Raw genomic sequence first — 23,252 nt, forward strand, 5'->3', positions numbered from 1 at the left:
GCATTACATTAGATATCCTTTTTTCTCAAAAAAGATGTGTCTTCTGTCCTTTTGCTTTCAGTTGTGGGGCAGGGAGAAATATAAAATATGGGCCTATCTGACTGTCATTTGAAAAACCAGTAGGTTAGGAAGGAAATAATCCCTCAGTGTTATTTACATAATGCAAATAAAAAACAGCTAAAAACTTAAATTTAGGGTTTGGTTTTATAATGTCTTGACTTCGCCTGTTTCATGCTACTTGTGCTGCCTCTGTGGACAGAGACATAAACAGGATGCATGCTAATTATCAAGACTTTTGCAACCTTGGGGTGTAGGCTTCTGTTTTAAATATTTATTAGTTAAGTAAACACAGTCTGTGTTTCTTTGGTACATTCTGTGTGATCGCACCAAGTGCAACTGTCTTTTGCTGCAACAAAGATAAGTCTTATGTTCCTGGAGGCTGATGCAGGACATATGTGCATCCACATGAAGTGTCCTTGCTGTCACCTTGGACTGGCATAGAGCTGACTATAGGTACAAAGAAATGTTAAGGAATTGATTAATCTAACTCTGCCTTTTCAGATCAGCAGCTCACATTAGAAGGGATTTGGCTGGTATTTTGAACCTAAACAGCAGTGGTTGATTAATCTAATGAACCCATCCATGTTAAAGCACTATTCTGTTTAGCTTTACAGTATTTACTTGCTCCTAAATACTTGCATGTATTTACTTATGCTGTTATCTTCACTGAGATGCCTCCCTGTAGGTAAGAGTGGAGACCATGGAGGTCCTGCTTGGAAAAATATCTGAGAGTGGGTGTGTGTGGGACATAGAGGAAAATAATGGGAAGTATTTGACTCTAAAAAACAGTTCTGTAGTTCTTGAGGATGTGGAAAGTCTGGATTTGTGAAAGGGGAAGCATGGGAGAGAGGACCTGTCAGAGGAAGAACAGAGTACAAGGCAGAAAAGGGAAAAACAGTGAAGGGAGAAAAATAGACAAAGGTGGGTGGAAGTAGCTTAACGGAGGAGGCAAACTGGCAGAATATACTCGATGTATACCTAGTTATGCATTTCTGTGGAGATATTTGAGAACTGAGCTACTCAGCAAGGCCTGCTTTAGAGGTGAAGCTGTACTGAAAAAGTAGTCAACAAACAAAGTAACCCATCCACCTCAACCCTGCATTCAGAGGAGTTTTCTGATCGTAACCCTTCCCCCAAGAGGGGACTGCATCAGGTGAGCCCTTTTTGGCTGTTTATATGGAACCCTGAAACTAGTAGTCACTGATGGAAATTAAGAGTTTCTAAACAGAAATGGGTGAGTAGAAGATAAGCATGGCTGGAATAGAACAGCAACGGAAAAGGTTAAAGAAATACGAGAGCAGTTACTTGTGGAACTGTTGGCTCACACATCTTTAGAACAAGCAAGAGCTGAAGTTTTGACAGGCACTTGTCTGGGGATTGTGAAACGAAAGAAGAATAAGGAGAGGGTTAAAACAATATCCTGTATTTTAAGTAGCACATAGAACTGGGACAGTCAACGGATGATAGAGATTCTTTTAATCTTCTGAAAGAGAAGTAACAAAGGCATCTGAGGAGGTTTGTCCAAATACAGGTAACAGGCAAATTTTAGCATTGTTGCAAGACACACTTAACCAGTCTGCCTTTGTGCATGCCTAATCCTGCATGTGCTGCCCATTATGATGGAAATTTAAGTCTGTTCATCTCTGAAATACATATGTAAGTGCCATGGGTGATTCTCCAGCTGCAAACCCATTGGTCTGAATTTGTAGGTCTTTCTTAGAGGAGGGAAAAAAATCCTTCAAAGCATTCCTTAGGAATGTGTTCATAATATTCTAAAAATAAGGAACTTGGTCATAATTTTCATTTCAGAACTCTGCAAACAACACTTCAGACAATTCTGCTAATGTTTCAGAGGCACAAAGGACCTTGGTATTGCTGGTATTTAGCTGTTCACCTCATTAAAAATGGATGATCATGGGCAAAGGGTATGGATGTATGAATCTGTCTGGTGCCTTGGTAACCTCTAAACAATCAACATGATTATTCATTCTGTTATCAGGAAGATGGAAATTTGTGTGTAATCCCTTCTTCCAGATGCAGGGGAGGAGCTGCAATGAACTGTGAAAGAAACCGTACAACCCTAGAAGCAAACAAACACAAAAAAAAATTGAGTCATGTCCCCATCTAGTTTCTGTATTTCTCTATTTCAAAGTGTGAGGTGTGAGGCTTTTGTTTGTGCACATCCAAACAGCAAAACAAAACCCCCAATAATACATAATTGTGAAACATCTCATTATGAGCATATGAAGCTCTGCTTATAATGTTTTCAAAGTGCAAAATTATATCATGTGTAGGTAGGGCTGGTTGCCCAATATTTTTTTCATTAAGTGGTTTTAAGGCTTTATTTTTAAATGAAGGCTTACAGCTTTGTTGTTCTTTGCCTGAAATGTTCTGTATCAGGTGTCTGCTCTGTGATTGTTCCCCTCTCAGCCCTGCACACACACACACCCAGAGCTTCAGAAACGTGGTTAAGCTATTATTGATGTGATAAAGAAGAGCATGTAGGATTTACAGTGTTGAGGAAAATCTGTCAGTGCCATGTGGGAAGGACACAATACAAAACTAATATCTCTCTCTACCCATTTTTCTTAAGACAAGTAAATTTTTCTGTTCATTATCCCCTTACCCAAAGAAGTATTTATTCTTATATGGCCAGCATAGTTGTGTTGTTTTTGCTCCTAAAAACTGAGAGTGCTGCTGCTTTAGACTGCAGATGCAGTCCTCTCTTCTTCATGGTAAGGACTGGAGATCTCTCTGATGCAGCTGCAGATGGATATAAGATGCTGAGCTTTGTCTATTTCAGCCTATGTTTGGTGTTAAAGAGAGTATTTAGACAAATGCTTAGAACAAAAAACCAAACCAAAACATATTCTAAAGTCAATGTAGTAAGTGTCCTCAAATTTACCTGTATCATGGTATATCCAGCATAAGAAAGTATGCTGGATATACCTGATTTTTCTCTAGAACTGACCATTCAAAAACAATGTGCAAAGCTTATCAGCAACAGCTGTTTCCAGACTTTCATTCTAACTTTCCATTCAGAAATCACTGTTTATTTTTAGGTTCCTAGTTTGCAAATATTTCAAGTTCAGTACGAATGTTTTCCCCTTTTTTAAAAGAAGTCATCATGTGATGTCTTCTTCTAAGGTAGTTGTTTAAATTCCTTGTAATCAAGAAGAGAAATGAGTAGTTCTGAGGACTGACTCATTTCAGATGCTTGCTAGAGTAGGATGTTTCCCTGGGTCGATTAGAAGGGATGAGAGGTGAGTAGTCAGGTCAGGTGGTTGATCTGACCTTGGGGATATGTATTTACATGCTGAGGGAAATGATTCTTGCTGTTTTCATGAATATTTTTCTTACTGAGTATATTGATGAGATGAACAAGAGGAGTCTGTTGTGAAGGGTGCCTTGATGCAAGACATGCAATTCCTTAGAGTATGTTTCACAAATTTCTGCAATTGTTAAAATAAAACATGTGAGCTCTTTTAAATAAACTCTATTTACATAGCAAGACCTGATTTAAGAGGTTTATCCTTCTTACAGTAGTTGATAACACTGGAACACCCACATAAATGCTATTTCATAGCTTTGTTTTAGCTCTTACCAATGTCAGTTCTGTAAAAGAAATGGAGACCTGAAATGAGTTTGACCACTTTGGAGGCTCTTACTTAGCTTTAAATGCAAACTGAAATTCTACTTTGTTTATCTTCAAGAGAAACAGATATTTTCTGAGCTCTCTTTTCAGGAACCGTGCCCAAAATGCTTTAATTTCAGTTTCTTAGAACTTTATATAATTTCTGAGTAAACTGGTAAGGTTTTGTTTCCTGCAGCAGGGAGTTTGGGAAATGAGGGACAATTCTGTAGTTGTATGAGTTTAGAGGGAAATAGAGACCTGATAGTGCTCTGCAGGAATGCAGAAAAGTAGCATATGGTGGTGAATGAAAATAAGCCAGGATAACCTTTTCTTACATGACTCTACCTCTCCTTGTATAAATCCAACCTGTGGTCTCTAGCTGTGTTTATATCACTTCTGTTGAAGGCAGTGGTAATTAGACATCTCTATATTCTTTACCAGTTACAAGTTGGTCATTGTTCTTTCCAAAACTATGAAGGTTGACAGTTTGGCTCCAAAACATTTGGGAATTATGTGTTCATAGGTACTGTTCATATTAGTGTTCATATGTACTGTTGTGCTTTCATTATATTTGGCTGTCTCTCCTGGCCCTGAGTTACTGTATTTTTTTTTTGTTATTTTTTTATTCTAGTACTCATGGTAATTTTTTTTTTATTTTCAGGAGCTCTACCATGTACCAAATGGGATGTCTCCAGGGAAGCTCTCTCACGGGATGGTGTATGGTGTTGTGCACCGAACTGACAACAACCATAAGAGAGAAATGGTGGTTTATGGCTGGTCAGCTGATCAGCTGAAAGAGGAGATGAATTACATTAAAGATGTGAGTTACACTTTCACCTTCAAAATTTGTTAAATACCCTTTCCATGTATCCATATAGAGCTGTGAGGGTATAATGGGATGACTGATGTCTAGCCCAACACCTGCCCAACACCTGGGAGCCTACTCTGAAGCTAGAGGCTGGCCTTGTTAGTATTTGAGTTGGGAAAAAAGCATCCTATATACCTGGAAACTCGGCTTGCTGATGGAAGAAACTATGTAAGCAAACACCTCAAAGGATAAACTCTCTCTCTTCTCTTCCTCTGCTTCCCCTGTCCCCAAACCCCCCAGCTTTGAAAAGGCTTCCAAATTAGGTGACATAGTAAAATCACTTGGGTATATTTCGGGGCAGCCTTAAAATAGTCAGCCTAATAAGGATGTCATTGTACTACTTTCTCTGTGCCTGTTCATTTATCGTAGATGGCAGAAGACCTGAAAAACAAAAAATGCACTTCTGATGCTGCCTGAAATTTTTCTGTGCTTAAAACTCAGCATCTCTTTGCCCATTAGTCCTTGGCTCTCAGGCTGTGGCAGTAACACCCTGATTACCTCAGGGCAAATAATCTGACCTTCTCTTTCCATCCTCCTTCACCACCCAGGAGGCTGTTGGTCAGTGCTTATCGTGTTACAGTGATTCGAGTGCAAACTGAGTTTGTGGAGAAGGGAGGAACCCTGAGTCAAGTGAGCAGTGTAAGGCACTGTAATCATGGGTGCTCCTGATATCTGCCCAGTCTGTGGCTATCAGCACCTGCTTCTCTCCCTTGGTACTCCCAGTTTGTCAGCTCATGGTGTTCATTCTCAAGCTGATGAGTTTAGGGCCTGGCAGGGTATGTCACCACTGCAGTGCTGGCGAGGCACACAAGCTGCCTTGGCTGCTGTTTTCCTGCCTGGGTAGTTTCTCTGCCCTGCTGGGCTGGTGTCAAGGGGCAGGTGAATTGGCACACAGCAGGGCCAGCTCCCCAGACTGCTCTGTCTGTGGTACCTGGTGCATATTGCTTGGCCTGGGGCCATCTCCCTGCCCTTTTCTGTCCCTTATGGAGGGACATGTCAGATCAGGTGAACTGCATGTCTTGCTTGTGGATTCAGGGCACTGATGTTCTCAGTAAAAAGTGGGAAAGACATGGGAAGACACATGGTGGCTCTTGCTCTCCCATCTTCTGGAAGCTGTGTTCAGCTGATTTGTGAACTTCTGTCTGCCAGAGTGGTGTTGTCTTTAAAAGCAGAGTCTTAAACAAGAGTCCTCAGCTTGTGCTGTGTATGTGCTGACTTAAATAGACTAAAAATGATGGGCTATGTCAGAGCTGCCGACAGCTTCCTCTGCCTGACTCAAATTTGCATCTTGCAGGAGGGTGTGTGTGTGTCTGTGCGTGGGGAGGCACAGGGCCAGCAGTGCTTTCCTGAGGTGACAGGCAGGAGTTATCTCCCTTCTCTCTTCCTCATCCCAAAGGGAGCACGTGGCTGGGGCAGCCCTCCTTGCACAGGTTTGGTGGCCATTACCCCTCTTTCTGGGGTATTCTATGCAGAGCTGCTAAAAGCATCCCCTCTTGTGTAAGGCCCTGCTGAAGTTTTCCCCTCACCCCACTGTGCAGAGACACAGAAAACTCACCTGCCCTAAATGATCTGCAATCAGCCTGTGTTAGGTGGAGGTGAGGAAGTGAAAAAAAAGAGGTTGAATGATGCGGGCTGTAGGCAAACATGATTGCAGTGGTGTGTAAAGCCAAACTGGAAGCCAGCTTGGGGATTTTTTGAGGGTTTTTTTTTCCTAGAAATGCAAGAAATAATTTTCATGCATAATTCTTGAAATCAAATTGAGTTTTCCCCATTCTTCAGATTTGAAATTGCATTGGTCAGTGTAAGCTAGTTTGTTATTTAGTTAGATACAAGTCTAAAAGACCGAAATTACAAGTGTTTATCTGCAAAGGATACCCAGGGGAAGCCAATCACTTTTAAAAGTATGGAGGTATATTAGGTCTATGCCTTTTTTCCAAAAATAAAAAAATATATGAATAAATTAATTTTATTTACTTTAGTAATCACATTAGAATGACTTATAATTTAATTGAAATTATTTATTTAAATTATTAATTTACAAGTGTCTTAAGTGTGTACAGAGAAGTTTAGAATTACTCATAGTGACACTTATTTGTATCATCCCTATATTAAACAGTCTTGAGACTTAAGTTTTTGTCTTTCTCTTAAGAGTAAATTGCTGCTATGCAGATGTGGATTAATAATGGAAATTACAAAAAGGAACAATGAAGAACATAGAGGAAAAGAAACTTGTCCTACTATATAAACAGTATAATCCAAAAGTTTGATAAAGGCATTTGATTTTTCTGACACCAGGTGCGAGCAACTCTGGAAAAAGTAAGAAAGAAAATGTATGGTGAATATGATGAAATGAAACGAAAAATACAGCAGCTTACAAATGAACTGAAAGTAAGTATCCATTTATTTGTAGGAAAAGCATATGGGAATAATTGGCCCAGTGTTATCAGAAGCTTTTATTTTGCTTTAGCAGAATAGAACTAATCTCCCAAACCATTCCAGTTCATTGTTTTCTGTGACATCTGTAGTTTCCTTTCTTTATTTATTTTTCCATCCAGGAAGGTAAAGCAGGACAGTGATGTTTTTGCATATGCAATTAGTAATCTGCTGGAAATTCTTGGAAATAAAAGAATGATGTTGATACCATTGCCTGTTTGTATTGGTAATTAATGGAGATGTATGTAACAGCTCCCAGGTGAATCAAATAAATAACATGCATGATTAGGGGAAACAGATAACTTGGTGTCATTTCAACACTTTGCTCTGTTTTACTAACTCCATTGCTTAAACACTAAGTAAAAGAAGTAGCAATACCCTTTAGCATTGAAGTGCTGAAAAATCACTTACCTTTTGGTTTTTAACTGAACATTTCAATGGTCATTTGATGACCTGTCTTTCTTCTGACATGCTGCTTTAGCAATAAAAGCTGTTGCAGTCTGTAAAAATAGCTTTCATATTAAACTGCTGAGTGCTTTGATCCAAAAAATCTCCCTGAAAACTTGCTTTGAATTTATGTTCAGCATCGATTTTCACAGCCCTGGTTCAGATGAAGGTTTGGCATTTAAAAGTGTTCTGACTTCAAGGGTCTGGAATCATGACTTGTGCCTTTCTGCCATCCTCATTTGGAGGCTGCCAGTTCCCTGCATGCTGTATTAGGTGCAAAAATCAGAACTTACTGTAAACTGGTACTTTTATTCTGTGCAACTGGTCTCAAAAAAGAGAAAAAAAAATCACCCTGACTTGAGAGGAAGAGAGAGAGAAAACTCAATTTCTCCATACTGAGGTAAATAGTCATAATGCTGCCAACAAGACTCACTGTCCCCACCAGTGTGTATGTAGGTAAGTGCTGATTCAGGTGCAGCTTTGTTGTCTTTGCTGCTGATCTTTACTGAACAGCAGCGACGATATCTTGCACTTCCAGATCTTCTGTCAGACCAGTAGAAATCCTGCATGAGTCAGAAATTCTTCCTTAATTAAGGGTTTCTGACCAGCTCTGACAGAATATCTAGTTCTGCAGTAAATTAGCAGTTTATGAGGCTTCCTTCTGACATAAATGGCACATTAGGAGACATCCTTCCCCTTTTTTAATACTCTAGACTGCCTGAAAGGAAGCACAAGTGTTGTTCTTCCTAATAACATGAGCTTTTTGTTTGGTTGGTTTTTGCTGGTTGGTTTTGGTTTTACATGACTGTTGTCTTCCGTGCTATTTGCGGATCCTGTTTAAAATCCTTTCTATGCTTTTTGCTTCAGCTTTCAATCACTGTGCTTTTTTCCTAACAATTTCCAGGACAACTTTTTGTTCATACAGTTTGTTTGAAATTTGCTCTTCCAATATCCTGCCTGGGCTTCTTCACTCAAATTCTTACCTTGTAACTTTCTTAATCCATCCAAAGCATTTCTGCTTCTGTTTGTTTTACATGAGCACATATTTGTATAAGGTTCACAGTAACTACTTGGCCTCTACTCCCTATTACTCCCTATGCTGACCACATCTGTGTATGGCTTGGTTACTACACGCTCGTTTCCCCCCTGTATCAGTCTCTAGTGTTCTCACATTTTTATCAAGAAACAAAATGGATCCTTCTAAGAATGTGAGCTGGGCTGGCCTCCATCAGTGACACTCTTTTCCTCTTTATTATTGGATCATTCAATTAGGATCATTCAATATTATTGGATCATTCAATTATTAGACTGTGTTTGGGTTTTGGTCTCTTCTTGAATTGTGTAATTTTGTACCTTTTCCCCCCCCTTCAGTTTTTAAGCATGTGTGTGTGTACATAACAGAAAATGACTAATTTTCACACAACAAAGCTCTCTGGCTTCTCCTCCCTGCTTCGTACCCTTTCATCCTTACGTCTTCTTGATGTTGCTTCTTTATGTACCTGATTAGTCAGTTCCTTCTTAATTAAGGCTTTTCTACAATTCGCAGTTCTAGATTTCCTTATTTCTTGCATTCTTCTGCTTTTTGCTCTGAATTTTTACTATCTGCCCACTCTATGTATATAATCTTTCTGAATAGACAGCTGCCAATTGTCCTCTTGTCTTTCAAAAAGAACAGCTTATGCAGTGATTGCAGACTAACAATAAACTAAGATACTCATGTCTTACTTCTGTTAGCTTATTTAGATTTAAGTTTTGTTTGCTTGTTTGTGAGGTACAAGAATATACTTGGAGGCCTGTATATTTTAAGCATCCTAGTACTGTGAAAATGACCTTGGGGTCTTTCTCTTCCGTAGCTCCCTTGGAAAGAATAGGTAAACTTGATCATTATTCTATATAAAACCTTTTTCCTTTTTTTTTGTTTTTCTTCCCTGCTCAGGTGACAAATGCTCATCAGGAATCCTTAGAGAATCATGTGCGAGTGCAGGCTGCAGCCTTAGATAGCTTTAGCGAAATGAACAACTCCTTGACATCAGCATCAATAGACTTGCAGGTACATCTTCATAGCTGCTTCACAGCTGAGAGCTGCCTTTTCTAACATGGATTTCAAAGCATACAGAAAACATGGATGACAGATACAGATTCTGACACTAAACAACACCATAAAGTACTGTCTTTGATATCTAAATCACCTAAATTAGGAAACAAAGGAAAAGGTTCCAAACCCCATATTTAAAAAAACATTTTAAAACAGTGTACAATAAAGAGATATTGATATGCAGCAGACTAATGCCACAAGTCATGTCTCTGTGAAGGATCTAAGGTGAAAATGTGATTTGGTCTGTATAGTGCGAAATGGTGCATCTCCTGACTTAGTTCTGCCTTCAGTTGTTAACAGAAATGGGAGTGGCATGTTTGGGTGCCAAACACTTGTGAGAATTTACATACCTGTGAAATATAGGGGGAGGGACGAGGCGGGAATGAATTTTTTTTTTTTTAAGACTTCCAAATTCCCATGTACCTTAGCTGAACAATTTAATGTCCCTGCTTTCTTGTATGTCACAGTTGTTTTCAGTCCACTGCATTTTATATGTATGACATGGCCCTTGGAGAGAAGGGAGGATTATTCATACTGAAATGTATCCATGTTCCTTTTTTTTTAAAGTTTTAATAGTGTTCCAGGACTTGATTTCACTGAGTACACTCCTCATGGAAATACCTTCTAGCAACAACAAAAGCCATAATTTTAAATATTAAAACTTGCAAAACTGTTCACACTGCATTAATACTTCACTCTTTAAATATGCTGTCTGTTTCATAATCTCTTGACTGTATTAATTCATCAAATTATTTCTTTTTTCTCCTAGAAAACTCTAGTGGATGTTACATTGGAGAACACTGATATAAGGGAACAAATAAGGAATTTAAAACATACACACGAGCAGTCTATGGAAAAGCTGAGAGAGAAGCAAAAGCAACTGGAAACAGCACAAATTGAAAATCAGTTACTGAAGCTAAAGGTGTGGTATATAAACTCCCCTAAAAATACTGCACAGTAAGGGCATTAGGTGGATGTTAAATGAATTCTGTGGCCTTATTTGTAAATGGTTCTTCATTCTTCATGCCCTTGTCATGCCCTTGAGCTCACATATTCCTGTGAATCAATACTGGTGTAATAACAAAGAATGTCAGCTGGCGACAGGCAGTCTTCCCATAACATGGCATGTAACATAAGAGTCAGGGGTGTTGGCAGGTGAAAATTCAAACCATTAAATGGTTATTAGCATTATTGTTCCTATTAAGTGAAGGAATATTACAACTTTGCACACTGCTACATGAATTTCTTGGTGTTGAGTTTCTTTGGTATTGCACCATTTTTAATAGGTAATCTGTTAAGTTTTGTGAGCATATGGTCAGCAGATATGAGCTGCAACAGCAAACATCTTCAAAAGAGAATTAAGTTATTTCTTTCATAGAAATGCAAGGGAATAAAACATAAATTGTAAGGTTTTATATGACAGAAAGCTTGACCATGTTCTCTGCTCATCTGCCAAATGTATTCCTTTAATCTCAAAAAAACCAAGCCCAAAAAAACCCAAATAAAACAACCAAAACAACCCCCCTCTTCTGGAAACCTTTGTCTCTTAAAATTGCTCAAAGTAGACTGATGAGAATATAGTACTGTATCAGAATTTGTCAAATTTTGAAAAATGTGTGATTTTTTTCGTTAAGTTTGTGAAATTAAGGTGACTGCAGCTATGTTCATGTTTAATTTTGTCAGATGTTTCTTTTTGGCTGTCTAGTGACTAGCACTCATGGTTAATGATGAATGGTTAAACAAGAAAAAATTAACAAAAGTGCATTTCATGCTCTGCTTTCCTCTCACAGTGAAGCTTTTCAGGCTATAAAAGTAGCTGTATTTTGCACCTGCTGTTGTCAGCAGGAAATAAAAAGAGGGGAAAACCAAATAAAAGAAGCAAAGGTGATGCAATTAAGATTTTAAAACAGAAATTTGGGCTCCACTATAATATTAAGGGCATGCTCCAACAAGTCAGGGAAATGCATGTCTGCTTCTAAGAGCGGGAACTGTAGCTGAAGTCTCAGTTCAACTGAATGCATAAGGATATGTTTATTTTCAAGCATGTCAAGCTCTGCAGAATTCATGTCCTGCCTTTACACAGCTAAAGGGTAAATTTTGCCCTCAGATCTGGAGTTTTAGTACTGTGTTAGTGAATAAAATACTTCATTACCATCTTTGACAGTTAAATATAAAATTGTGTCTCAAAGGTGCCAAGGCATCTGGGAATTCATTCTAGGGGTGAACGTAGGCGCATGGTGTGGAATCTTGGAGGTTAGTGTTGAAAAGCAGTAACTGCTGTATACCATGATTACATTCTGGGTGGAGAACACACCTATGGGGCTTATTAAGGAGGTTTGGTTTATTCATATATCTGTAATAACTTAGAGTGGAGATGTTGCTTAAGTGTGTTATAACAGATGCCCTGGTACATCTACCTTTCTTGCTTGTTTTTACTCTCCTCATTGCTCAAGCTGTAAGGAAAGGAATGATGGAGATAAAGGGCCACAGATTCAATTATTCTGGTTCAATGTCTCTTAAGGAATCTGGGGTTTAATTATTGGCTTTCTCTGGGTGATACAATTCTTTCAGGCTTCCTGAAATGTGGAAGGTTCATTTACCTTCACACGCTCTCATAAAGTGCAGGTCACTACCTGTGCCCCAGGGTTGGCCTAGGTGAGATGACAAAGGGACAATTACAGTACAAGTAGAGTACTTCAGAGCTCATCCCTTTTCAAATAATGAAATGCACTGTTGTTTTTCTACAGGGTACTAAACAAGCTTGTTTCTGCCATGGGAGATGAACACAAGGGTTTACTATACCTTTTGGTCCTTGAAATTAAAAAAAAATCCAACCCAGAACCTTAATCATCAAAACTCTGTATTTTGTAGCTCTGTTAAGTGTGGTGATCAGCAGGGAACACTTTATTCCTCCTATTCCTGTCACTGTTGTAGCACCCATAGCATTTCACTATCATGGCTGATTTGATAGCATCTCTAGGAAGAGAAATAAGTCCTCGACTAGCTATTTTACTTCACTTTTATTGTGCTTTACATAGGAGATGGTCTTAAGCTGTGGATATCCTATCTGGTGTTTAATTACTGAGGGTGTGGTTCAGTCAGTGTGTTCAGCCAACAGAATGAGGAAATCCTCTCTCTGAATTTCCATTCTGCCCTCTTCCTTGTAACTCTAGTAAAGGTTCTGGTTCTGTTGTTAAAAATGAACCCTTCCACACACCTCATAATTTTAATTCTAAGTTTGATTGCTTTGCTGCATGATTACCCCAGTTCTTGTGCCTACACAAAGAGCAGAATGTGAAAAACCAAAAGAGAGCAGGGAGGGTACTGCAATAAAGTATTGCTTTGAGTGTTCATGGTCATTTAGAAACAGAAGTTGAGTCTAGTCCATCTCTAGTCTGTGCTTCAGTAGAATGGGGAGGGGGAGACAATATCATTCCAATGGGGAAGCAAACCAAGTGGCTTGGAGTGTGTTATGGAAGGGTTCAGTAAAGAGGCATGGCCTGATCGTGGATAAACAATGACTAAATGAGCTAAATTCAGACTACCTGGAACCTGATGGACTAATTCAAATTCAAATTATGTGAATACTGGCAGAATGCTGCAGATCGTCTTGATGCAAATGGAAATCTTCTTTTGTAATGTCAGATTTATAACAAAGTGGAGCTTAACTTCAAACTCTTTGCTCATCATGTGAACTCTTTCTCCTGCTGCCAGCAATACTGCACTTAGTGATGGATCAACCTTCCTCTCTCATAGGTGGAATCAGCACAAGAAGCCAATGCTGAAGTCATGAGAGAGATGACGAGAAAGCTGTATAGTCAGTATGAGGAAAAAATGCGAGAGGAGGAACAGAAACATAAGGCCGAGAAGGAAATCCTTCTGGTATGTGTAGATAGCCAATCTGTAAAAGTGGTGCTTAGCTTGGGTGCTGTTTCTCAGTCACTTCATACTCCAGAGCTGACGCATGCTTCTTCACTTCTGTTTCTGTGACTAGTTGTGCCAGAGTAACTAAGCTTTCCAAACTTTTGGGGTTGTAGGACTAAGAAAAATATGTGTTCAAACACAGTAATGTCAATTATAAAGATTTCAAATTTTGAAATAGGGCAAGTTGTTTAACTTCTCATTCTCTAAAAAAAGGCAAATATAAGGTCCAATTTTAAGTGGCAGTTTAAGGAGAAGGGGAGTAACTTCACTGGATGCTACTGGAGCAAGAACTCTTCCTGTCCCCTGATTTCCCTTCACCCCAAAATTAAAACTTTCTATGAGCAGTCAGTTACTGCATTTTTTTAAATGATAGAGTCAGATATGGTAGAGATTGAAGATAGATGCCCTTGTCTCTTTTTATTCAAACTGTTTTACATATGAGGAAAGTACAAAGCTGAATGAGGCAAACCATGGTGTTTAAAAAGCTGTTTTTTCCAGCAGCTTATTTTTCTCATGCCGTTACTTAACGGGATTCTCAGAAGGGAAATCAGCTATTTAAGAAATAGGAGGAAGTTCTTCTTGGATTGTCATAATGATACTTTACTAATACCTGTGTATTTCAAAGTACCTCAAATATTTTGCTCTACAGAATTCCATTTTAGGGTCATAACTCTTCCAGATTTCTGAGTAGTTGTAGAGAAAAGCTTTGAGCTCTTTAAGAGTTATTAGCCTGGCTCTATAGCCAAAAAGAAAAATAAATATTCTTCATTAATATATTAGATGCTAATGTGACTGTAAATGTTATTTGTAGGAGGAAACAAATCGGCTTCTGAAGGCTATTGAAGAGGCAAATAAGAAGGTGAAGATTACAGAAACAAGCATACAGGAGAAGGACCAGAGAATTGGTGAGCTGGACCGGCTGATTGAACGCATGGAAGAGGTATGAGAGCTGATTTCTGCCTTTAGGGGAAATGCACAATGCATGGAGGAAATTCCACTGGTTGTTTTTCTGCTGCTCAGTTCCCTGCTCAGTGACATACCATTGCTGTTTGCATCTTAGTTGCTGTATTGATATCAGTAAATGCACAGCGACACAGTGGTTAAGAGGTGGTTCTATCTTTCCAGTGGTCCTTACAGTCAGGGCTAAGGTGTCAGCATTTATTTAGGAAATGAACCATAATTTTAAAGAGAGAATGTAAAAACCATTCAGTGTCTCTTCAGTGAGCAAGGTCTCCTAAGCCTAATCAAGTAATAATCATAAATGACCCAGAGTCTCTTAGAAATGTTGTTGTGGTAGGTCCATGGAGTACACAGAGCTCTGTCTGGGGATGGGTGAGAAACTGATGGAGAGCCTACAGGGCAGGACTAAAGGGAGGGCAGGGACAGGTGACATTAGAGTGGGGGCCACCCAGCCAGGAAGACTGAAAGAATGAAGCCCTTTACAGACAATGGGAGCAGCCTCTTATTCACAAGCCCTGCTCCTCATGGGGGTTTTCAAGCACCCTGACACCATTTGGAGGGACAACACAGCAGCGCAGAAGCAGTCCAGGTTCCTGGAATGCATTGATGATAACTTCCTTCTCCAACTGATAGAGGAGTCAGGAGAGGAGCTGTTCTGGACCTTGTTCTCACCTACAAGGAGGAGAGGAATGCTGGGGAATGTTAAGCTCAAGGGCAGCTTTGGCTGCTGTGACTATGAAATGCTCTAGGATGTACTTTAGCATTTCTCATTTAATTCAATAGCAGGCATCTCATTATCTTTAAAGATTTGTGCCTCAGTATTTCAAATACAGGAGCAGAGAGTGTTTAGTCAGTGGAGGAAATATACTCTGCTGCTCTTACAAATGAAGTGGATTTTTTCACCAATTTTACTTCTGTGTAATAAATATTTAATATCAGTATCTACTAAGAAATAGGTTTTTATAAGCCAGTCTTGTTGGCTTGACTGGCTAGTCTAGTGTACATTTAGCCTCTTTTGTCTAATGCTTGCAAATCTATTAATAGAATTAGTCATTACACTGAGAAATCACTCAGCTTAATATGTCCCTGTAGGGGCTCCATTAACTTCATCTGGGCTTCAGCCCTCCAACTTTTAAGTATTACGCAGTGAATGTAGGATTTGCAGTATAGTTCACAAGTACAGATGAATTCCTTCACTTCAGTTATTTAATCTGCTCTTACCTAGCTGATACTTGCCCGGTGAGACTGAATGGCTCTTAAATTCCCATTAAAGTGCACAACACATTTCTCTGCTAATCTGTTTTGACTCAATCCCTAAGCCCTCATAGATCTTCACAAGCACTGTGCTGGTGGGCACTTAAAAATAAACAGGTACGCTTTGGGGGAAGAAAATGCAGCAATGCCTTTTATCTCAGACTTGGACTGAGAGCTCTTTTAGGAGTGATAACATGGACAGTTCGACATTTATTTAGTTAGAGATTTTGATGACTCATCTTTTTATTGAAAAAGTTGAGTTTCAAGTACAGCCATATGTCTTCAAGTAGAAAATTGAAATCTGATCTTATTTCCATGCATAGCTGTGAAATTGATTTTATTATTACATATTTTGTGTTCCTTTACTATAGGAAATGCATGAATTTTGTTTAATCAGTTTCTATTTTAATTTCACAAATGATGTTTTGATTTGCAATGAAATAAGCTTTGTGAAGCCTTTATATTTTGATACATGGAGAAATCAGAGATAACTTTTCTTGTTTAGGAACGTCACCAGCTGCAAAAACAACTTGAATTAAATGAAATACAAATATCTGGAGCAAAATCTGAAAACAGCTCTGACAGTGAAAGGTGAGATATGTCTTGTCTGTGGAACTTCTAGTATTGGTAGGAAACTGTAGGTGTTTCTTTGCCTTTGAAGACATCTGATTTTTGCCTTTTCTAACTTCAAATCTGCAGTCTGGTAGGGATTGTCCATCTGAATGTAGGTTTATTTAAATGTAAAATACCAATACAGTTACTTTTTGCTAGAAAGACTGCCTTCATGCATCTTTTCTGAAAAGTTGTTTGCAAATGTGCAGAGTATTTTGTAGCTGGATCAAGCTGCGACATATCTGTGACTTGCATTTTTCTTAAATCTTCATTCCCAAATTCAGCAGAGTACGATCCTGACAATGAATACTTTCACTATCTAAACTCAAAGGTTTGTATGACACTGCTTGAATGGGTAAAGATGAATTATAACCAGAGACTGAATAATTGTACTTGATTACTGCTTATGGTTCTGTGGCACCCAGAAATTCAGTTTTCAGGTTTTGGGTATCCTGCTGTTCTTTAAGAAGCATAAACATAAAAGGAAGTCCCTGCTGAGAGCTTCTCAGTGCCTTGTATTGATCTGTGACCAGCTTCTCTGGTTTCAGGGTAAGAATGGCTTTTCACAGCAGCCTGTTAAAATAATAACTTAAAGTGAACAGATGTCACATACAGCATAGAATATGGAGATGAAAGATAATTGCCATCTTCCTTTACCTCTGAATAACCCAGACTCTTCTCGCTTCAGTGAATCTGTTTCAGTGTGAAAAGTTACACTGCAGTAAAAAGGGTAAAGGCAATGTTCAGGCAGGAATTTGTGCAATGCAAGAAAGCTCACAGTTGCAGTCTATGCTATGCAAGCAATGAATCTGTGTTCGGATGATGCTGATTTGGTTCTTAAGTTCTCTTTACCAGTCTGTACCTTACCAGACACTTGAGCTCCACCTTGGGAAGGATGTCTGTTCTGTTTCTCTATTGCTGTCAGTGCTTAAGATTCTGAATCTTTCAATGAGATATAAAATACGTGTTACAATTACAATCAAAATATAAACCAAAGTTTTGTGAGACGTTAATAGGCACAACTGAAAAACCTGCATCAATACCTTGAATTTTTTGAGTCCTTGTCAAAGTGCTTCAGTTACATTTCTGCAGAGTACTTCACTGTTAATAGAGACTCTTTTGGGGGGAAACAGCATACAATTCAGTCATTGACTGGAATCATGTCTTACAGTTTGCCATCTGCTGCTTTGTCTTAGAATGGTTGTTCTATTTGCAGCTTTAACAGTATTTTTTCTGCTGTGCACAGACCAACATGAAAAAAGCCTTTTTGTTTTTGATTCCCCTCCTCCAGTTCTCAAATTCTGTCCAGTCCTGAACCTAGGAGTAAAGCAGTTTATTTTGTAAGCGAGTGATTGCTTTCTTTGACAAATTTTAAGGTTTGGACATTCAGATAAAAATGGAGACTCCCACGGCCAGAGAGGCAAAGACTTATGGAAAAGCTTCAGTCCTGTTTCTTTGCATATTCTGAAGTTACTTTTTTGGACAAGCTGACAAACCACAATTTGTGGCAGGAGTTCTGTGGGTGTTCACTTCCTACATTAAACAGATTTGAAGAAATGCAGAATCAATCTCAAGAGTCATACACACGAACTTAAACCATTCATAGCAATCTCCACTGACTGTTGAGGAGTTAATACTATTCCAGTTAGCATTCTGCTGCTTTTGGCAGCTCTGCTAAATTCTTGACTCAAGGCTTCCCTGCAGTAAGACAGCTTTGAAAGCAGACCTGCTTCCTGGCTTTTATTTAGCATACATTTCCAAAATATTTGCAGGTAGTATTAAGTCCGGCTAAATGTGTCTTTCTAATGCTAAAGATCTAGTTGTCCAAAAGCCTTTCATTTGAAGGAAAACACATCTTGAGATGAGTTCTGTCACATTGTTGAATTGTCAGCACTTCAGGCTCTGAGTAAGTGTGTCAGTATGCAAGACAAAGGTGAGTTAACTTGGGTGGAGACGGCCACTTGGACTAAGATTACATTAAAATGTACTTTGGACAATTTGACATCTGTCAGTGCAGTTTGACTTGCCTGTCATGATTTATGGGGGATTATGGGGGTTGTTCTTGTTCTGCTTATACTGCATAGCTCCCCACTTACAGGCTTGATTCTTGCATGTTTTGCCAGGTCACAGCATTTGGAGGAGGTAGCAGCCAGCCTGAGAGAGCGGATCAAGCATCTGGATGACATGGTCCACTGCCAACAGAAGAAAGTCAAGCATATGGTTGAGGAGGTGAGATCTAGTAAAACAACTCCGAGTCTTTAGGGAGCACTGATTCTTTTAGTACACAATCCAAAGACCACTGTGTTCTATGTCCAATTGCCTTACGCCACCTCAGTTACAGTGAAAGTTGAGTTAAGCATGTGGAGCCAGTGAAGCAGAAAGAGTAATGAAAGCAGTTTAATTCAGTGGCTGTGGGTTATATTCTGTGATCTTAAGGCTGAAATGAATTCTGTACCTCTTTATGGGTGTTCAGGAAATGCAACATACAACTTCCAGCTCAGTTTGAACCATTCCAAGGGTACCTGCAGACATGATGCAGTCTAGTCATTAAGGATCTCCTTCCTGTACAGAAGTGGAAGGCAAAAACTGACCTTTATTGTTTTGTTCTTTTGGTTTTGGGGGATTTTGTTCAGGTTTTTTTTGCTTGGGTTTGTTTGTTTGCTTAATGTGATTCCTCACAGGAGTAGGTGAGCAAGCACAGTTTTTGACTGCTCATCTCTTCTTACCCTGATCAGGGGGACATTGTCTTAGCTAATACAATTTCCTGTAAAATTTTAAGTAGGATTGTGCAGGATAGCTGCTTTAAGTTACAGCCTACCTATGTGTCAGGAAACTGTTTTACAGTCAGAAGGCTGTAATTGCAAACATTTCTGTTTCTCCAAGTGGAAAGAATGACATAGGAAATAGAGAAGTTTAAATTGGAGCTTTACAAAGCAGGCTGTGACAGCTCTATTAGATGAACCTTCCTATTGCACAGAGCATAGGCATTAATGAGATACCTTTGATTTGTATTGGGACATCATACACGCACAAAATCAAATGTTGAGAAACCACTCAAATCTAAGGCATTCTTTCTGCATTCAGAATGTGCTATTACAGGATTTCTGATTAGACATGGTGGTGTTCCATTTTTGTCAAGTCTGTCTGTATTTACATATATCTGCTTTGTTGTATAAGATTCTGGTGCAGTCCTCTCGTATGATCAGATGTGTGACACTAAGTGTCTTTTACACAGAAGGATTAAAGTTCTTCTCTCATATCAGACATATCCAATCTTAAGGTTTTGGTTTAGTTTGTCATTATAACTGTTTTCAAGCATCATAGCTGGTCTAAAACTAAACTAACAGTCTTTGTACCATGGTATTCTGTTCAGGAGAATTTCTCCAGTCTAATAATCCAATCCATCTAATTAATGGATTATGGGAACAATTATTCAATCTGTTTTGTCTCTCTGTATGCCAGACATTGCATTATGAGTTTTTTCTGTATTTTCTAAATGAAGGTTCTAAAGGATTTGTGATACATGTGTCATCCTGAATGATTCTAGTAATATATGAGGATGGTGGCCTAAATTTTGCCCTTTATTACTAAATATATTTTAAACTGCTGATTGTAACTTGACCTCTAGTTGGCTGCATTGATATAACAAATCCTTTCAGCTATCCATGTTTTGTTTTGGAATAAAACCATATATAAAGCTTGGGCCAATGATTAAGATTTCATAAATATTAGATTTAATGGGTGAGTTTAGTTTGCTGATTTCTTGTAATGTACCCCTGCTGGTGCCTTCATATACACAGAAAGCCCTTTTAGATCATCTGGTTATCCTATTTAACAAGTAGAGTGTTAGGTGACCAAGTCACTGCTTAACTGTCAAACATGTCTACTTCTAATTGCTGTCTGACTGCTTGCTTTTCAGATTCAGTTAAACCTCTGTCTCACTTCTTGACTGCCACATAGCCATAAGATAGATGTTTTTGCTCTCTCCTTTAATCTTTGTGTGTTTTAATCCCTATTTGAATTCAGCTTTATTAAGAATTGCATGAACACCTGTAGCTACATCTGTGTTTTTCACTAGTGAGCTAGCTAAAGACTCCTGTACCAGAGATTTGATCAGGTCAGGTAATACCAAATACGTCGGACATTTAATGTTTGGAGCTTTGTTTTTTAATTTTGTGCTATTTGTTGCTTGTGTTTGTATTGTGTTTGAGAAAATATCCACAATATAGTTGGCTTGCCCTATTTTAAACTGGACTCTTAATGAAAGACCCAAAAAAATAGCAGCTTTAATAATGTAGGGAAGAGTAGCTGTTCACCATGGGGCACGAGAAAAAGCACTGCAGATATGTATGCCCTCAACTATCCAAGCATGTGGTACTTCTCATGATTTTGTGCTCTTCTCTACGTAACATTAGATAAGTAATTTTTGGCTCATTTTAAGCAGCGCTTGCTAACTATGCCATAGAAGCTGAGAAATTGGCAACAAAAATATTGAAAAGGATTGCTATCTGAAGAGTCTGTTCTGAAGTTAGGCTAAAAACTAGTGAGCAGCAGCACTAAAAATATCTTCTAGAGTAAATAGGGAAGATTGCACTACTATTTAAGTCCCGGAAGACATGTTCATCGGGGTATATTTAAACACACATCCTCTCTACACTAAATTTAACTGATTGCAGAATGTAATGGAATATCAAGAAAAGTGTAATGAAAACCTGCCATGTTACTCAATATAGCAATATTTCCATGGCTGGTATCTGTAAAATAACATGCTATCTTAGGGTTTATGAGGGTATTGTAATGATATTGATAACTAGCATGTGAATAATTGAGAAAGAATAATCAAATAATTAAAAAACTAGAAGTCTTGCTTTCTGAAACAGTTTCTCTGTGGCATAATAACAGAGTGAGAACAGGCTAACCTGGGAAGCTCAGGAGAGGAGTGGAAGGAAAGTGAGTAGTCAAAATTATAAGCAGTGCTTTTGTTGAAGCTGAAACAGAGTTACTGTATGAGCTGCTAGGTGAGAAAGCCTATATTTGCTTGACTACAGGATGAGCTTTCTTTAGTATTAATCTTCATATACTGGACACAGATCTGAAGTATAAATAAAGGGTGTGTTCTTCCAGTGTAAATCACAATGAGTTTATGTTGTTACCATCTCTAATTCAGAAAAATGGGAGAAATGAGCATCACTTCAAAAGGGATGCTGAACAAACAAGATAAACTGCATCAAACTCATATGGAGAACTGTCAAAATTGGACAAGTACTGAGATGAATCTCCTGGCTGAAAAAAAATCACAAAATACATTGCTCTTAAGCCTTTTTTGGGAAAGATGATAGATCAGATGCAGGGCATTCTGTAAAAGAACAGCAAGCAGTCAGGAGGAAGTGAAAGGGAAGCTTTATAATGGAGTTTTGTGATGCAGCCGGCAGCTCTAACACCTCTGGTGCTGTTTTGATGGCATTTGAAAATGTGTTAGGAGGTGGTGGTCAGTCCTAACTTAGACATGAAAGGGGATGCTGGCAGAGAGGCACCAAAAGTAGGAGGCCATGAAGGGAAAGAGTATTAACACCTTCCTTTTCATAGGTCTCATCACGTTGGTACTGAATGCAGGGGTTATCTGATCCAGGGAATTGAGCCTAGGCAGAGAAGGACAGTCACAATTCAGTGTGCTTATACTCCTTAGCAAAGAAATAATTTGCTTCTAATTTTTTTCCTCTGAAAATAAATCCTTCCATCTCGGGCATTAATAGATCCTTTTTCAACCTGATCTAGTCAAACCAGTCATAAATTAAATAGGAGCACAGAAAATAACTTACAGAAGAAAAATAAATGGAAGAAATAAAATGGAAGCTTGCTGGAGTTGGTGGCCTTCAACATCTGTGTGTTAGCTCTCATGCACACACATTTTTCAGCCTCATAGGGATTCTCTTCTGTCAGAACAAAGATTGCTGCCCATTAGTGCAGCAGCTGAGCAGAAAGTTATCCTGCATAGTCTTAAAGCCTCATGGTCTCATTGGAGAGAGACTGCAGATGATTTACGGCTGACAGATTCATCCCTGTGTTGAATTTGTTTGCTAAATAAATCTATTTGTTCACAGCTTAGTGTAGTACATTTTAAATGAAGTGCTGGCAGTTGAAAGTGCAGGACTTGCATTTGGCAGGTGTTTGGAAACCCAGCCCTTTTCTCATGCTGTTTCTACATTGCAGGCTTTCAAAAAACGAGTGAGGAGAGACAGATGGCCAGAGTGGATCACCCAAAGCTCAGGGGTTTTAGCCCTTGCCTTTGTAGCTATCTTAAAGTATGGCTGGGCAGAGAGAGACTTGCAGATGCAATCCAGGAAAAAACCAGTTTGATGAGAGGAAGAATTTGCAGGGAGACTCACAGGTGAATGGCAGAGGCACACATAGACTTCAGGCCCTTCCACTCAGGCCTTTCCCTTGAAGAGATGGGGCTGGGCAGGCAGATGCAAGCACAGAAGCACTGTGGGAGGGCAGGGGAAGCTGCTGCCACATTGTTTCCTTCAGGGTTGAAGTTGCTCTTGTTCTGTGCGAGGGGCAGAAGCTTTTCTTCTAAGTATCTTATTTGCTATGGTCAACCAGCTCATCCTGTCTGTGCCAGTGTAGGAAATGAGACTTCCATGTAAGATAAATGAAATACAAAACATTGATTTTTAAATCAGTAAAATAGTTGTTTTGTGGCTTGATCTCAATTTCAAACCTGGAGAGATTTAGGAGAGGTTTAGTTTTGAGACTTGTGCAATTGACTCTGGAATGAATTGCAATTTCATTGCGCAATAAGCTTATTTTATGTGTAATGTTGTTTCATTGTTGAGAAGCAGGAGAGGGAAGGAAATAAGCATTTACATTTGTAAGCAAGGCAAGAGGGTTGATGCACATGTAGGAAGCTGTTCTGAAGGGGTTTGAAGAAAAAAGGATATTTGATTTCATGCCAAGAAATTATC

General features: G+C 38.9%; 1 protein-coding gene across 7 annotated transcripts in view; it reads left to right on the forward strand.

Annotated features, from left to right (window-relative positions):
- MYZAP (myocardial zonula adherens protein) overlaps positions 1–23,252 on the forward strand; it is a 44,178-nt gene that overhangs the window by 11,341 nt on the left and 9,585 nt on the right. For 6 of the 7 annotated variants that reach the window (XM_085070735.1, XM_085070736.1, XM_085070738.1 and 3 more), the window contains 8 exons: positions 4,356–4,514; positions 6,858–6,950; positions 9,379–9,492; positions 10,307–10,459; positions 13,294–13,419; positions 14,273–14,401; positions 16,181–16,266; positions 18,411–18,516. In XM_085070735.1, the coding sequence (XP_084926861.1) occupies positions 4,356–4,514; positions 6,858–6,950; positions 9,379–9,492; positions 10,307–10,459; positions 13,294–13,419; positions 14,273–14,401; positions 16,181–16,266; positions 18,411–18,516 (966 nt within the window). The remainder of the gene's footprint in view (positions 1–4,355; positions 4,515–6,857; positions 6,951–9,378; positions 9,493–10,306; positions 10,460–13,293; positions 13,420–14,272; positions 14,402–16,180; positions 16,267–18,410; positions 18,517–23,252) is intronic. The other variant, XM_085070737.1, reaches the window with a different exon arrangement.

The sequence above is a fragment of the Lichenostomus cassidix genome, chromosome 10 (genome assembly GCF_008360975.1).
Source record: "Lichenostomus cassidix isolate B80296 chromosome 10, HeHo_3.0, whole genome shotgun sequence".
NCBI lineage: Eukaryota > Metazoa > Chordata > Aves > Passeriformes > Meliphagidae > Lichenostomus > Lichenostomus cassidix.